We start from the raw sequence: 16,483 nt of genomic DNA on the forward strand, positions 1-16,483 counted from the left end.
AGGGAAAATCTCAAGAAATGAATGTAAGCCTTTGCTATATCCTCCCACTGTTTGTGTGTGGTGTGTGTGTTTATCAGAGGAAGTCATTGTGAGAAATCAAAAATGTTTCCTACGGAAGACACCAGTGATAATTCTTAAGGCAGACAGAAAGAAGTACAGAGGTGGAGTATGAGCTTGTGTTGTGTGTGTGTGTCTGTCTTGTTTGTTTGTTTGTTTGCATACAGCATATAATTACTTGGCAGCTTCTTTACATGGGCTGAATCATAGTTGTCACACACGCATACATTATACCGTTAATGAGCATGTGAATCATTTGGCTCCACGGTGTCAGTGTTGTATTTCGCTACATATGAGATTGTGTGAATGTGAGGAATTTGGCTTCACCTGTGCCAGGGTTCTTTGAGTTCTGACACCTGGATTGGCAACAAACACCAGTGCACTAATCCTTGATGCTAACAAATCCAATGTCAAATCTGTCGTCTCTGCTTTCTCTTTTTAAATAGCAGTGAGTGATGTTCAGCACATTCAGGTAGCAGCTTCTTATTTTTAGCTGGTGCTAACCATTACTTTCACGGGTTAAAATGACAGCTGAAATCTGCCAGCAGCAAATCGCTGATTGACATTAATTCCACGAGCAACTTCAGGCCAAAGATGACTTTGTCTTTTAGCTGGTAAAACTGCAGTGCAATATCTGCAGCTGGTGTCTGTGCTCAGCCAAAGATCATTTGTGAGGGACGAAATTCCCTTTTGTAATATTGATGCACAACCACAAGGGTTTCAGCTCAGTGTTGTGGTTGGTTTCACCCCTGCAACTTTACTGTTTTTGTTCACTCACTTCTCTCATCAACCTTATTTCCAAAGGCAGTAGGCAGCTGCCTTCAGCAAAAAATAAATAAATGAATAAAAAACTTATATAACCAGTATACATTACCTGCTTCTATTATGTCACAACTAATTTTTTTTGTTCATGGAAAGAAGTGCAAAGAATGGCACTGAAGGCTGTTCGATTTACTACCTGGCTCTGCTGGTGGCGCTCTTCTAGTAGGTCATATGGTTCATTAATCTCATTGGTTGAAACTAGCCCATGATGCACGGTGATAAGCAGATGGTTCATCCAGTCATCTGGAAAGTATTTTTTGAATCTGCCTTTTCTTTTCCAAACAGTTTCCTATGATGACTTCTCAGATGGTTCCATGTGGCAAACCATCTGGTATGTCAGGTTAGCCAGAAAACTAGTCTCCAAATGAAAGTGTGAATAAGCAATGGTTTGCTATGAAGTTCACCGTATCAGCTTAGAAAGGTGATGATTCTGACTTTGCAAATGTACACATATGTTATCAACATGTAAACTGACTGAATCTCCTATGATAAACTGATTATATTCCAAAAAACAGTGACATCTTACTGCAACCATACATTCAGCCCACAGTCCAGAATCTCTCTAGCTGGTCATGTTAGGACAAATAAAACAGCAATGAACCAGTATAAGACACGAAACATCATGCATTCACACATTAGAAAATACTTACCAATTTAACTGTAACAATATATCATAAAATGGATTTCAGGCCATGTCATCCAGCATTTCTGTTTATTTTTCAGTCACACCTACCTGCACACCTTCCTCATACATGTTTGCATACATGGCTGTCACCAGCCCCATGGTTCTGGACAACAGGGCAATTAAAACACTAGACTGGTTAGCTGCCCAGCACACACACACACACACACACACACACACACACATTCAGCATGTACAACCTGAACAGAGTCCTCTGATTTCATGTCCAAACGTGGGTGCTATGCTGGCTCCACTGGTTTGAATATACTTCCTGGCAAACAGAAATCTGTTTTAGCTGCCAGTAACAGCTTCCAATGCTGGCTATATAGGACACAGTATTCAATAGTAGATGATTAGCAGAAATGTCTGGAATAGCAGTGAAAATGCAATACACTGTTCCACTTAAAAGTTTATTTTGTCGTCTGTTGTTGTTGAAGGACATTTTAGTAGAAAGAACATCTGCTTTTCTAATAGTAACAGTAATGTGTGTGTGCATGTCTGTTATCCCAAAGGGGTAATTACTCCTCTAATTAGTCCTGCCCTCCTCCTCTCCAGAATACTGAGATCAGTGATCAGGATGAACCACAGTGACAGCAGCTGAGAATTTAGTGCCAGACTCAAGGACACATTGTATCAAGTTTACGAAAAAATGAAATATGTATGTATGCAATATATAACATTTCTGCATTATAATAGCTATAAATAACTAGTCAATTATACATTTTGTTGAATTGTATACTGACATGACCCCACACTACATCATACACAGTCTTTTCTCGTTGTTTTGATTGAGAGACCCTTAACAGCAGAAATAACATACTATGCCTTTATTAAAGTTCACACTCCACAATCCACACTAAAAAATAGCCAAAACTGATTCATTTCAACATTTACACATTTTGTGATCATCATGTGTTAACTGCCATATTGGTCAGATATCTCTCATGCAGACAAAGTAAATGCACTTTTGTTCTATTCTTGGGCTCTCTACATATGGTCAGCAGAATTTCTTTGCATCTGAATGAACCCTTTGCTTTCCCATGGAGAGAATGGAAAGGCAAACACTGCTGCAGCACTTGAAAGTTGTGTCCTGTCACTGCACTTGAAACTTGATCTGCTCAGAGTTTGACTTTGTTTTTTGACCTTTCAGTGAGCAACAGATGAAATGACAGCTGTCTGTGATGTAACCTGAAAGCAATCCATGATGAATCTACAATCATAAATCCGTGGAAGAAAAGAACGAAAAAAGGTTCCTTGCACCCAAGCCCTCTTTGATCATCATGTTGTTACTCTTATGCTCCTCCCCAAGGATTTTGCCGCTGCTTTTCATGTTTAAATGAATTATGTAAATCACCAGCTATCTTTAAAAGGCTTGCTTCACTCTGCCTTAGTATTTGGGAAAAAGATGACCCTGGAATTACAGTGGTAGTCCAGCTGTAAGCACATGGTATTAAAAATTATATACTCACTGGCTGAAAAATTGGGTTTATAAAAGTTAGTTTAATTCCATCAACAACGGTATAGACTGTGACTGGCCCAATCTCTTTGGGCAATTCCTGTGAGACGTTGTTTGCTGATTAAGAGGGAAGAGGTTTTTAACACCAGAATGCGAGGTGAGCTTGATTTATTTGGTCCTCCAAGGGACATGTCCATTTTTTTTCAGGCTGTTTATGTGTCTGACAAAGAGGCCTTTTGGCTTGAGGAACCATTGTTAGTGCCAGCACCTCCTGCCAGGGCGACTTTTATGGCTTTTCTGTTCCATCAATGATGCAGGAAATAGGTGTTATGAAAAATGATGACTGGCAGTGGTTTGGAGCGAGTACGTGTATTTTTTAACCTTTCTGCCTGGTTATAGTTTCACGCAGCATTCCTCTATCAGATTTATTTGTTCCCTAGCTCCAGGGATATTGTTTTATTTATTATCTAGGATGCATGATTAAGCCCCTGCACTCCTTTCTGTTCATTGCCTCTAATACTGATGATATATGAATTTAAACCCATTCTGCTGCATTCATTATAAGGCGCTGTGTGAACTATACTGCTGTGTGTTGTCTCTACTCTTTCTGCAGCACTGCTCTTCATTCTCTGTTTCTCCTCTACCAATCCTGTCTCCTCCTTTATCTCTATCTTCTCTCTATCTTTCGGCACCTCCGCCCCCTCCCTTGCTCCGTAATTTACTGTGCTATTGGATGAGTGTCAGTGAAAATGAATTGGCTTGAGTCTTTGTATTAACACCAGGTCTGGCCAGACAGGTTTAGCACTACAACCACTAGTTCCTGCACAGAGCAGGTGACTTCAAGGCTCTATCCATCTTAAACACACACACACAGGGACACTGTCTATGGTTCCATACAAGGAGTCAATGATGTTCTCATATATCAGTGTTTTCTATCTTCTGTGAACCAGCCTCATATTGACTGGACAATTTCATGGCCCTTTGGTCAGTCTGGTCAATAAAGATTGCTCCATTAGAAGTCAATCACGTTTTAATTCAAGTCTTGAAAACACAGTTTTCCAGGCAGACTTTTATTGAATAGAGTATTGTATTCCTATTGCATTCGTCTTTTAGTTGTTTTATAATAAATGTCTGGTACTCTCCTTTCCCTACTTAGCTTTAAAGCTTTTCAGAATGTTTTGGTAAAGTATATTATTGCATTAGATGAATGATATTATTTTCTAAATAATAGATTTCAATGGATTTTTTTAAAGAACCAATTAAATGGCCTCTTGACATTCCTGCAAAGTGCTGCTCTCTGGGAAATGGCACATTTTCATTGGTGACCTCATGCTTGCACATTAGTTGGTACTTACAATTGATCACTGTCTGATTTTCCACCTCAACATCCTGTTTCATACATCAATATGTGAATCAACTAAACCTTTCAAAAATTGGCAGAAGACAGGTTGCTAAAAAAAACAAAACAAACAAATGCTGCTGTTTTCAGTAAACTCTAATATTAGGAATGACAAGTCCTCACACAAGCAAGTACAACATTTTGTATACATTACAAACATACTAACTGTTCTTAAAATGACTGAGCAAGTGAAAATGACATAGTTGATTAATTATTTGCCTTTTATTAGTGAATTTGGTTCGCCTTTTCCTGAAGCATCATATTTTCTCAGGGTTGCCTTATATCTCGTTGACTGGCAGTTGCCTAACTTCATAGTTTGGAATATGCGGCTGCAATTGAACAAAGAGTCTCATAATGAGTCTCACCCTCATAAACAAAGCAGTAGTTACTACATGAGGACGACCAAAAACAGGCCTGTCGAGAGTCCGGACCTGCAGCTGTTTAAGAAACTCAGTGTGCACAGCCATCTTTGTTGATGTATTTCCCCTGCTACATCCTATCTGCCACTGCGGGATAAACTAAGTGGTACAGATGACGGATTATGAAGCATTTTAGGTGCACACACTCACTTTCACACACAAACACTCTCTCTGTCTCACACATACACACACGCTCACACAAAGTTTATCCCCTTGGAGAGTCTCATTAATTTAGCCAAGTTGATTTGTTCTGAAAGGCTCTGAATTCATCACAGCCAGACAGATGGTAGAGGGGGATTTCCTAGAGGGGAGGAACAGAGAGAGAGAGCGAGTGGCATGGGTCAGACAGAAGATGAGAAAGAGGGAGGGAAAGTAGTGGAAAGTGGAAGGTAAGGAAGGGGTGACAGACAGATAACAAGAGAACAACAGAGGCACAGCAAGTAAAATGAAAGAGTTTGGGAGAGAGACATGCAACCAGAGATAAAAAGAAGAATCAAGTGAAAAAGAGAGACTGATAATTGTGAGACAAAAAGAGGGAGAGGTGAGCAAACACCATCTGTCATTGTAAAGAGAGACAAACAGAAACAGGAGAATGGAGGATGGAATTAAAAGAATGAGACAAAAAAGGGAGGTGAGAGGTAAACATCGCGATATATTCATATTACTTTCTATGTTTTCACATTTTTTCATTCCTTCACCTTAAAGGAATAGTTTAGTATTTTCAAAGATATGCTTTCTTTTTGACAGTGAGTGGAAATGAACAATTGGAATGTTTTGTATGTTATGCATCAGCACAGAGACTGCAGCAATCTTGTCTTTGTCCAAATTGAAAAAAATACATATAACACCTGTCAAGCTACTTTAACCAGTCAATATTTTTATACTAGCAAGAGACAAAGTGACAGTGTAATGTAAAAGCAGTTGCTCGCATTGACAAACATCACAGCTAATTTTTATCTGATTTTGCAATCGGACCCAAACCCACAATTTTGCTTTGTTTTTTGTTCATCTCATGGCTTTAACCAGCTAAAAAGCTCAAATGTACGTTTGGCAGCTCATCAACACATTCGCCATACAAACTTTATGAATTTGTTTAACTTACACACAAACAAAAATTTCAAAATGACATGTTTTGGTCCAGTTAAATGCTATCAGATTGACAAAAAATCAGACAAAAATCTGAATCAAAACATGTATTTAGTAACCCTCATTTTGGCTGAAGATGCTGAGCAGAAGTATTCGGAAGACATACCAAAAACTCCTTTAAAATTCAGCCACTTAAGTTCTGTATCATAAAACTGGATTAGTGAGGTAATGAAAGAGGGTTCTTCACACTCAGAAGGACCCACACACACACCCTGCACCATGTTGATCTCCTTTCACATTATAAAAGATTGAATAGGTAATTGAATTTCACACCAAATTAGTGCCTCAAAATGTCGCCACTTTAATTCCTTTTCCGATGTGTGACGAAATAGCCCCGTTGTGAGCGCAAACTGCAATGTAAACATTCAGAACAGAAGAAAGAGCATAGTGTTCAGCGTTCACTCTTTATTCGGTGTCACACACACAAACACGCACACACAGGAACATGTTTCCCTCTGTCTCTCCACTATGAATGATTTAGTGAGCATGCCTCCAACAGGCCCGCTCAAGAAGGCTGTGAAACTAGGTTAACTTAAGGTAGGCTGTGCTGACTTAGAAGGTCCACACACATACATATACCCGTTGTCAACAGCTTTTATTTTAAAGAAACAGGCGGCCCATTTCACACTCCATCACTTCTGTTCTGTCATCTCTGAACAGGTAAACGGGGGTGACAGAATCCTCCGTCCATCGTTTAGCTGTGTCAGTCGATTTCACAATAAAAGATACTCATCGGCACAGCTCTCTCGTGACTTAATTTGTTTTTTTTATGTTTATAATGTAGGGCACCTGCTCCGGAGGGATAATTGGTGATCAGATAATTTCACAAAATTTCGGCCTTATTCAGTTTGCGTGTGTCTTGCTTGCGTGTAATTTGACATCATCACCATTTCTGTTCTTTTAATTAAAAATGGCATGTGGCTCTGCCCGTGCGTGTGCCTCTGCTTGCATCCTTGACGTTCAAAAAGTTGCGCATGAGAAAGTGAGAGACAGAGAGAGAGATTATATGGAGAAAGAGAGACAGAGAGGGAGAAAGGGAGGGAGAGAAAATGAGGGAGGGAAGTTGAGTCATCATCGCTCTTGTCCAATCCCAGCCCTCTGCCTGTTGCTTTGGTAACGTGATGTCAGTGCAGCCTCCGGTGACTCCTTTGAGATTAGCAAGCTTCTGCACTGAGGTGTGTATATGTGTGTCTGCCTCTTCTAGACTTTGCAAAGTTTAAGGTCAGAGGTCATACTTAAATCATTTTTCATTTGTTTCCAAAGTCAAATGAGTTTAGGTCAGTAGAATGTCCATGTGTATTCATTTGGGTCTATGTGTTCACTTTCCTGTGAGCGTGTGTGTGTCTCAGTGTATGCCAACATGTTTGAGTCTGTAAGTTTATGAGAGTTCATTTTGGTCTGTATGTCCAGGTACATCAACAGCCTTCACGTGTGGAAATATGTGTGTGTGTTTGTGAGTGTTCTGACGTTAAGGATTTCTATTCAAACTGATAACCCAAATCAACTGTTGCTGAACTTTTTTCTTTGTCTCAGGAGTCGACCAGGATTTGCCATAACTGCTTGGATCACTGTTTGTTGCCTGGCAACATCAGTTTATTGAACACTGCTTTTAGGAAATGCAAACAGAAATTTTGATATTTGCGCTGAAAGGTTACTCTGTTCACTGATTGTGGTGGTGGTGGTGGGGGTTCATTTTGTTGTCAAGGTCTTAAAGAAGTATGTGGAATGGGAGAGATTAGGCAGATAAATACTAAATAAAGACTCATCCAGCTTGACGTCTGACTGAAGAAAACTCTTTAGTTCCTACGTTGCCAACATTACAAGAAGAGGTGTACTGAGGCTAGTTCTTACCTATTTACTCTGCCTACATATGTAGATAAAATAGATAGACTTATAGATGCATAGATACAGTGTAGATCTTATTGAATTACCACATAGTTAGCATATTTGTTCAGTAATGGCCTATTTTGCATGCTCATATGAGACCATTTCCAGTCAAAATCTCAAAATAAAACTCAAAGTGAGATGTATGTTCGTCAGTATAGCAAATCAAAATACAGTTGCTGAAAAACAAATCCTGTTCACATGGTGCATTTTTGCAGCCCACACAGTTTACTTTACTGAGATCTGTTTTTTTCTTTTTCACCCTGCATGCATTTTCCCTTCTGGACCCACACACAGTACATTAAATAATTAAAAGAGTGAAAGGTTTATTTATCATTCACACAAGGGACACTTGGGAGTTAGACATTGGACAAATAGTCTCTTTATTAGCCAAAAACATTTTCGGGGAATGCAGTGGGAACTGTGCAGAGACAGTGGTCTGTTGTCCTTGTGTTTCTGCAGTATTGATCCGTCGACAGCACATCACAGCAACATATTGCCACAGAAATTCCCTTTTGGCCTTGGCATTATGCTTCTTCTTCATGCAGCATTTCTCTCTGTATTGTCATACTGTCATATTTAAGTTTCAGTCTCCGGTCTTCATTTTTGGGCATGAAACGACTGAAGCGAGCAAGATGCAGATTACAGTGTGAGGCGTATTGATGACAGATGTTGTGTCATTAATGATAAGGTCAAGATTAGATTGAGGGAGAGATTTAGTTTTCACAGGGTTAAGCGGTCCCATGTTAAAAGAGGGTAGAAGGAAAGAAAGGCAAGACGGATGTGGCAGAAGCAAGGAGAAAAACGACCAGAAAAAATTATGTTAAACTGCCACTCACTCTATTCCATCATACTGATGAATGTTTGACATTTGTCGATAAAAACTGTAATTATGTGTTTGGGTATTTGTGAGGGAGGCAGAGAGAAGGAGAACACAAGTGACATTTCCAAGTGAGAAAGACATGATCTTTGTGTATGCATGTGTTGGGCGTGTGTGTGTGTGTGTGTGTGTGTGTGTGTGTGTGTGTGTGTGTGTGAGAGAGAGAGAGAGAGGGGGGGGGAAAAGAGAGGGACAGTGAACAAAGATGTGATATGTTTTTAAAATTTGTTCAGATAAACAGTAATCTTGTCTTGTCCACAGTTGGTTCAAATACAAAACACACTTTTAAGACTTCAAACCAGGCACAAAATACATTATATACAAATTATGTGAGTTTGTTTCTTTTGTTATAACAGACAAGGATGTAGAATTTTAAATGCTTACATCGGGAAACCCATCTTGAAACAAAGTGCTCAAAAGATACCTCTTTAAATAGGTAGTTTTTGCAGACATAAACAGCCTCACTTGATTCAGTGGTCCAGAACGCAATGCAAAGTTGCTATTGCTATTTTAAGTGTAAAGTTTGAATAACTTGTCGACTCAAACAACCTTCATTGTACAATATGTTCCTTGTTATATATTCCCCATTGCTCTTTTTACTAAAGTTTCAAATCGACAGCTGAAATGCGGCAAGTTTGGGTGAGTTCTCCGAGGTAGTCTGGGTAAACATCAGTCAGCTCAAGCAGAAGCAGATGAGGCAGGTTGAGGTACAGGTACAGTTTGTAACTACAGTCGAATTATTTGGTTTGCATTAAAGTGATTTTCTGTAAGCATTTATCTGTTAAAGGAAAATGAATTCAAATTTATTCCAACCTGGGTCGTATTTTTATAGTCTCGGTTGTTTTTTCTATCAGTTATGATAACACTGTATGAACCAAAATTCTTGCTGGCTGTTAGGTTGGCCGTGTAGTGGATGAACTTAAAAGCAAGAGGCTTGAAGCAGAGGTTAGGTGCAGACCAACCAGGTGTTTATTTCACCCACAAGGAGACATAACAGCAGAACAATGAACAAACACCATGGACCCCGGGCAGCATGTGGTCCTGACAGCCAGCCCTCCTAAATACAAACAGCCTTTAATAGTCTGCCACTGATTAGGACCTAACATAGGGAAATATACCCCTCCCCTAACATCAAACATTACAACAATTTGCAAACAGAATTAAAATACTGTACATATCCCCCCATATTTGTCTCCCACAGCCAGCATTTTCTTGATTTGTATTCTACAGTACAATAACATGACAGAAACCTGGAAAGAAATAAGGCAATGCATTATTTGAAGGTAAAACTGTGATGAATGTTTTAAATAGTTTGTCTACATCATTTTTCCTCTTTGTTTTCTCTTCCAAAAAAAAGTTTGGCTATCTTGGTGCTTTGTTTAACACCTTTGTTTCATGCCCATTTCCGACTTCTTTTTAGCAAGGTCACCAGGTGACTTCTCTATACTGAGGCACACACCCAAAAAAAATGAAAGAATGAGAAGCACACACACCAACAACCATTTGATCTCGCTTGCTCCATTATTGATAGCTATGCTTGGCTGAAATGAAAAGGGTTTAAAACACATAATATTATTAAAAATCAATTCATCCTTTTTCATCTTCCCTCTGCCTTTCGTCTTATTCTTTCCTGTCATCCCTCTCGGGCCACCTGACTCCATTACATCAATTAATCCCTTCCTTTGATTACAATGTCTGTGCTCTGTTGATGGCCTTTATGTCTCTGTGTGTGTGTCCCTCCTGCAGGCCACACTCTTTCTGTTTTTTGGCATATTTTGTGTGTGTGTGTGTGTGTGTGTTTATGTGTGTGCGCCTTTCATTTTTTTCATACTGGACCTTCTTCTTCTCTCTCTCATACTCCCTTGCTCTTTTGTGTTTATTGTATCTGCTTAACAGATCCATTACTAAAGCATACTGCTGTATTGTGTGTGTGTGTGTGTGTGTGTGTGAAATGAAATGACCTCCCCGCTAGTGTCCTTATTTTCAGAGTCCTCTCTGTGCCCAGAGAGCTAGCCATTGTGTCACTTTAATTTATTGACTCTATGTGTGTGTGCGCGTGTGTGTGTGTGTGTGTGCGCACGTGCGTACGTGCATGACCCTGTATATTTAGCCTCGACTCCAGGGTCTTGCTAAGGGAACATCAACGCCGGCTCTGCTCTCTGGTCATTTAACACACACTGACCCCCTGTGCCATCTCAGCACAACTCAGCCAAACACAAACACACACACAGAGGCATACACACAAACAGGCTAAAGGGTGTCATATGCAGGCACCAATTTACAGAACTACATAGTCAACACACTCTGTTTCTACCAAATGAAAAAAGATAGATAGATAGATAGATATTGCCTCTCTCTTTTCCACTACCCTTCTTCTTTTCTCTCTTTCTTCACAGTCTGTCAGACACTTGACACTCTCACTGCTCCATTTAGCAAAAGGCCAGCAGGCTCATCACCTTTCCCTGTCTCTTTCTGTCTCTCTGTTCAATTACAGTAAGCTTTAGTGGCAGGAATACGCAGTCCTGGTCCCTAAAACATTGTGATTAATAGCTGCACATATTATGTTCACCAGTAATGTTTTATCCAGATCCATGTGCTACAATCCTGTACGCCGGCGATGTCTCCAGAAAGATCTTAGAGTGGATGGTAGACGTACAAAGCTGCATATGGAAGACCTGATTTTGCACAGAAATATCAAAAGCTATATGTATGATAATTTGCATACACTTATTTAAATGTTTACAGGTTTTCTCCATTAATTCCATGCTTGAAATGCTGCGATCAGAACTTGAAATGCATCCACTTAACTTTACTGGAGGATTATAATAAAAAGCTCTGTGGTTCTCTTTGTGCATATGCATACAGTAATTATGGCTTTGTCTCCTCTTTACCCTGTCTGTGTTACTGTTCATTTGTCAGTTTTTTTCCTCTATCTTCCTACCCCTCCATGTTTGTTTCTGTCTTCCTGTAGTCTGTTTACCTTTTTTCCAGTCCCCCTTTCCTTCCTCACACATTCTTTCTTCCCATTGTTCACAGCATCCCTCCATCTCTCGTCCCTCTATCTCGTTAGTGTAATAACCAATTAACTCCGTCTCTTGGTTGCTTGAGTTTTTTATTTATTTCCTCATTAATTCATTTCCTGTTGAAAGCGCACTCCGCTGTGATTGGCAGTTCACGCTAATTGCAACTCAGACTGTGAGTGTGCAAGATAAGGTCTCACACAAGCGCACACACATATTCAAGTTTGTGAGCGCGCACACACACACACACACACACACATCTCAGTTGCATGCATGTAAGGTCATGCATATTCTTGTGTACAAACATGTATGCAAACTGAACACAAACTGAGTAACGCATTATGGAAAATAACATCTGCCTCACACACACACACTGTCTCTCTCTCACACACACACAGACAGAGGGATAGTGTGATGGTTTTAATTAGATTTGGCCTCCGACTCAGAGAGGGAAAGAAGGCAGATTACTGCTGCCATCCTTAATGGCCTTCCAACACTTTATCTGAGATCATAGTGAAGGGAGATGACTTCACAAGGTCGAAAGCACTGCTGAGGAGAGGACATGTGTGGGAGGAGGTGTTTAAATACCTGAACAAAAAAAAATTCACAAATCACATGTGGAAACTCACGTGGGCTTTTGGTGATATCTTTTCTTCACTGGTGTCAAAATGGCAGATCACATATGAAAATGTGTTGCTGGAATTTCCTCACATTGACAGAAGAATCCTCAAAGCAACACAATTCTCTGGTCATCCATACCTGCTAGTTAGTAGACTTTAACACTTTGGATGTTTTTGAAGAGCCATCCTGGAGCCATATGAGTTATATGAACAGATAAACAAATCCCCCAATCAGCTACATAAACTTTCTCTGTGTACATTACAGGCTGATTACAGGCTGATTACAGCCACGATTAAGCATCATGACTGATTTTCATGAGTTTTGAGGGAATCCATGATACACACACACACACACACACACACACACACACACACACACCAAACACACATACAGGCACTGTGTGAAACAGACACGCTCCATCCTCAATACTTATACGTCTACCTATAACATCCGGATTTAATTTTCACCCTCGCTGATCCATAATTCATCACCTAATAGTATTTTACCAGCTTTATTGTGTGAGCTGTGATGAACCTTTCAGCCTGTAACAGTGGGCTTGGTTGAAGTACCACTTTTCATTTACTGTACTAGTGTGTATACTTTGAACTCATTAGCTACAAATTTTGTGTACTTAACATTTTTGCCTACCATTTTCAAAGTGCTGTTGTACAGATTTATGTTTTGTATGTATTTTTTTCTACTGGCAGCCATTGGTTTTCTTTTATTTCCATTACTTTACTAACTGAACTACATGATGTTCACTGTGATGGACTGGGACTGTGATTTTAGTGTGACTATATCTGACTATTTTAGGAATAAAGTCGATGAATAAATTGAAATTAAAAGGGTTTTTACTCTACCAGAATAGGATAGTTGGGTCTCGGTCATGATGTAGACAGAAGAAAATTACAGAACATGTTATTGAAAGGATTGTTGTAATTATTCATAAAATCCTGGCCAAGACCCTAATGGATTGCAGTGTTATTTGATGTGATCCAATGCACAGGATCAATATCGTCAATGACATGACCAGTTCGCTTTAAATATTGTTTCTTTGTCAATGTTGCTCACTTTTCAGTCTAAGTTACGTTTTTTTGGGTCATGTCAGACTGTTAACTGATTTCTTACAGCCAAATTCTGGGTTCTGTTCTATGTGCTCCACATAGTGAGGCGTAGAGAAAAAAAAATGCATCCTTAGCTGTAATGAGAAGTGTGAATGATTTGTTGTAAGACATGAAAAACTACTGCCATGGTCCTTTAATTCATGGCTTGGGCTGAACACTAAATGCATCCAAATTTCTTCAGCTAACAAAACAAAACCCTCTGCTCTCTTTTTTCCTCCTAACCACCACTAAAAATGACCAACTAATCTCCCTCATAATAAACCTTTTTGCCACCTGACTCCATTAAAATAATTAATCTGCTGAGTGTGCTTAGTTCCACACATAATGATGTGTGTGTAGGGTTGGGTATTAGTGTATGCTGTGGGCGCATGTGCAGGCCTGTGTGTTTATATGTGTTTTGTGCATTCTGAGCACCGTGGAGGCTTTCCCTGTGTGGCTCTACAAAGCATGCTGAGAGGAAAACGCTGAGTCTTTGATGCTAATATGAAGTGTCATATCTTCCCTCGCAGTGTGCATGTGTGTGTGTATTTGTTACGTGTGTGTGTGGGTGTATACAGTAGGCTGTGCGGACCGAAAACTTATGCAATTACAGTTCCTTTTTGCATTACCACGCTGACTAAAATGCTGATGGACGTACAGCCCTAAGCTGACACAAGCAATCGCTCTGCCGTCGTGTGTGTATGTACGTGCGCGTGATACATGTACAGACACACACTAATTCTCGGCTTAATGTTTTGTGACTGGGAACGCTATGTTGTAGGCAGAGGTCGGGCGTGCACGTATGTGTGCACAGACGCACACTGTCTAAGAATAGTCGGTTCACACAGCGGTGCTGAGGCTCAGAAGGCCAGTTACTGTAAAAGGATTTTCATAAGTTGAGTTCTGAAGGCAGAGCTGATCTGTACAGCAGGTCCTCTTCTATTCCCCCAGCCTGAGAGCCGAGAGAGAGATATAGTCTCTCACCCTGGGACATTAATCGGCTCATTAATGTTCTTTCTTCTAAACGGCTGGAATTACAGTTTCCTTCTCCGTTTCCGGTCTACTATTGCTGCTCCAACCATTACTTCTAACAGAATTACTATTTAAACTGAACATATTATCACAGCAGTGGTGAGACTACTGCTGTTAGTTATACTATTTATATATTTATACTAGTCCTACTGGTGTTACTATTACTACAACTTCAAAACTCTTATTGTATTACTTAGACTACTGGTATACAATATTCATATCAGATTATAACATTATAGGAATGACACTTTTATTTCAGATGTATCACAGGGCTTCCTGTATTAAAATTCACCCTTGACCAAATGTCCACTAATTTGCTTTTTTGAGAGTTTTATATCACATCATGGGCAGCTGCAAAGCTGTATGTTAACAGAGGCTGATCAGGCTCAGGTACCTTAGAAAAAAGCTAATAGTGGAATTTTCAGTGTCCGGTGGTTGCAGGAGCTGCATATGACATGGATGCATCTGCAGAATGTTATCTTTATAAATATAGTCTCTTTAATCTGTACATACATAGCAGAAAATGCTGTAATAATGGCACAAGTATAGAACTCACACTCACGTGTGACTTCACTTACACACACTTAAAATATGATCTGTATATTTTTGCTGCTGTCTCGGCAAGAAAGGTGCCCAAAATCCATAAACTTCGCATCTTGAAAACATGTAGACACTGCAATCCAAAGAGCAACGAATCGAAACAAATAGAACAGAAAGGGCAATAAAAAGAAAGATAATAAAACCGGAAAGATCATGCTGTACAGCGACAGGTTGTGTACATTGTTTTCTTCCTGCTTGGTTGCCATGAAACTTTCAGTATGTGCTAAAAATATTTACAATGGAGGAAGTGACACTTTAGGGTTCAAAGCCCAGGCAGTGCTTCTCCAGAGGTTTTTCCCATCCGCTATCCTTATACTGTATGTGCTCTGCATCTGTCACATCCTCAACCATAATTATCCGTTTGACTCCATTTAACTTCTTTCTGTCTCTTTGTCTCTCTTTCTCTCTTTGCAGCCATCGGTGTCCAGATGACTCTGCAGGTGGTCGAGTCCAGATTCTGGGCCATTGTAGTACAGGTAACTACATACAGGTCCAATGCAAGAGTTTTACACTTTTAGGGGTCTTGGGGGTTTTTGTGAATCAGAGACAGATCTTTCACTGAATTAATCCTTTACATTTTAAAACTAAGGAAAGAAAAGGAATGAATTGTGACTCTGAACAAAGGATAGAAAAAGAAAAAAACGCACTCTTGATTTAACGGCTTGGGTCGAGTTGTCGCCTGTTTCAAAATGTTTGTGTTGAAAGGTTTTAGTGGATGTTGCCATCAGGTGCCATTGTGCACTGTTTTGGAATTAAACCCTGTAATTTCTGTATTATTACCTCAGTGTTTTTATGTTAGATGTTGTCTGTTTTTTTTTTATGTCCCCTGTAAAACAAGTTAATTGCACTAATGAGAACTGTCTGATACATTTCCGGTTAGAACAGCTATTGAACAATGCTTGTTGTGGAGTATGAACCGCACAATTAATGCTGTCCTTCAGTCACTGAGGAATAATCCACTACCTCCACCCTCCAAATGATGGCCCCTACTGTGTCTCCGTTCTTTCCACATTCTATCATGTAATTCTTACCAAACAAATTCCTGCTGTTCAGTATCTTGTTAAATAGAAGACATTGCTATTGATGAGTACTCTGCGCTCTCTGCTTCAGAGGCTTAACCTGTGGCCGTTGTCCTGTATTCAGGAATATTCCTTCTAGCCACCAGGCCGTTCTGACACCATTTATTACCATATGACAAGGAATCAAGGATTATTACAGGTTCTTTTTCTGCTCCATTAGTTGTTAATTACAGCATTAAACTTTGTTTAATTCAAAGCTGAATGCAGTAGTTTCCATATCACTGCACCCACCATTAAAGGAGTGCTTACCCTGCCTAAAATATTATTTTGAAAGATTAAGTCT

At 39.7% G+C, this 16,483-nt stretch overlaps 1 protein-coding gene across 3 annotated transcripts in view; it reads left to right on the forward strand.

Moving 5' to 3' along the window:
- The window catches only part of cacna2d4a (calcium channel, voltage-dependent, alpha 2/delta subunit 4a), a 79,998-nt gene that overhangs the window by 50,943 nt on the left and 12,572 nt on the right, over window positions 1–16,483 (forward strand). For all 3 annotated transcript variants that reach the window (XM_046379301.1, XM_046379299.1, XM_046379300.1), the window contains exon 28: window positions 15,536–15,597. In XM_046379301.1, coding sequence (XP_046235257.1) covers window positions 15,536–15,597 — 62 coding nt within the window. The remainder of the gene's footprint in view (window positions 1–15,535; window positions 15,598–16,483) is intronic.

The sequence above is a fragment of the Scatophagus argus genome, chromosome 22, assembly GCF_020382885.2.
Source record: "Scatophagus argus isolate fScaArg1 chromosome 22, fScaArg1.pri, whole genome shotgun sequence".
Lineage (NCBI taxonomy): Eukaryota > Metazoa > Chordata > Actinopteri > Scatophagidae > Scatophagus > Scatophagus argus.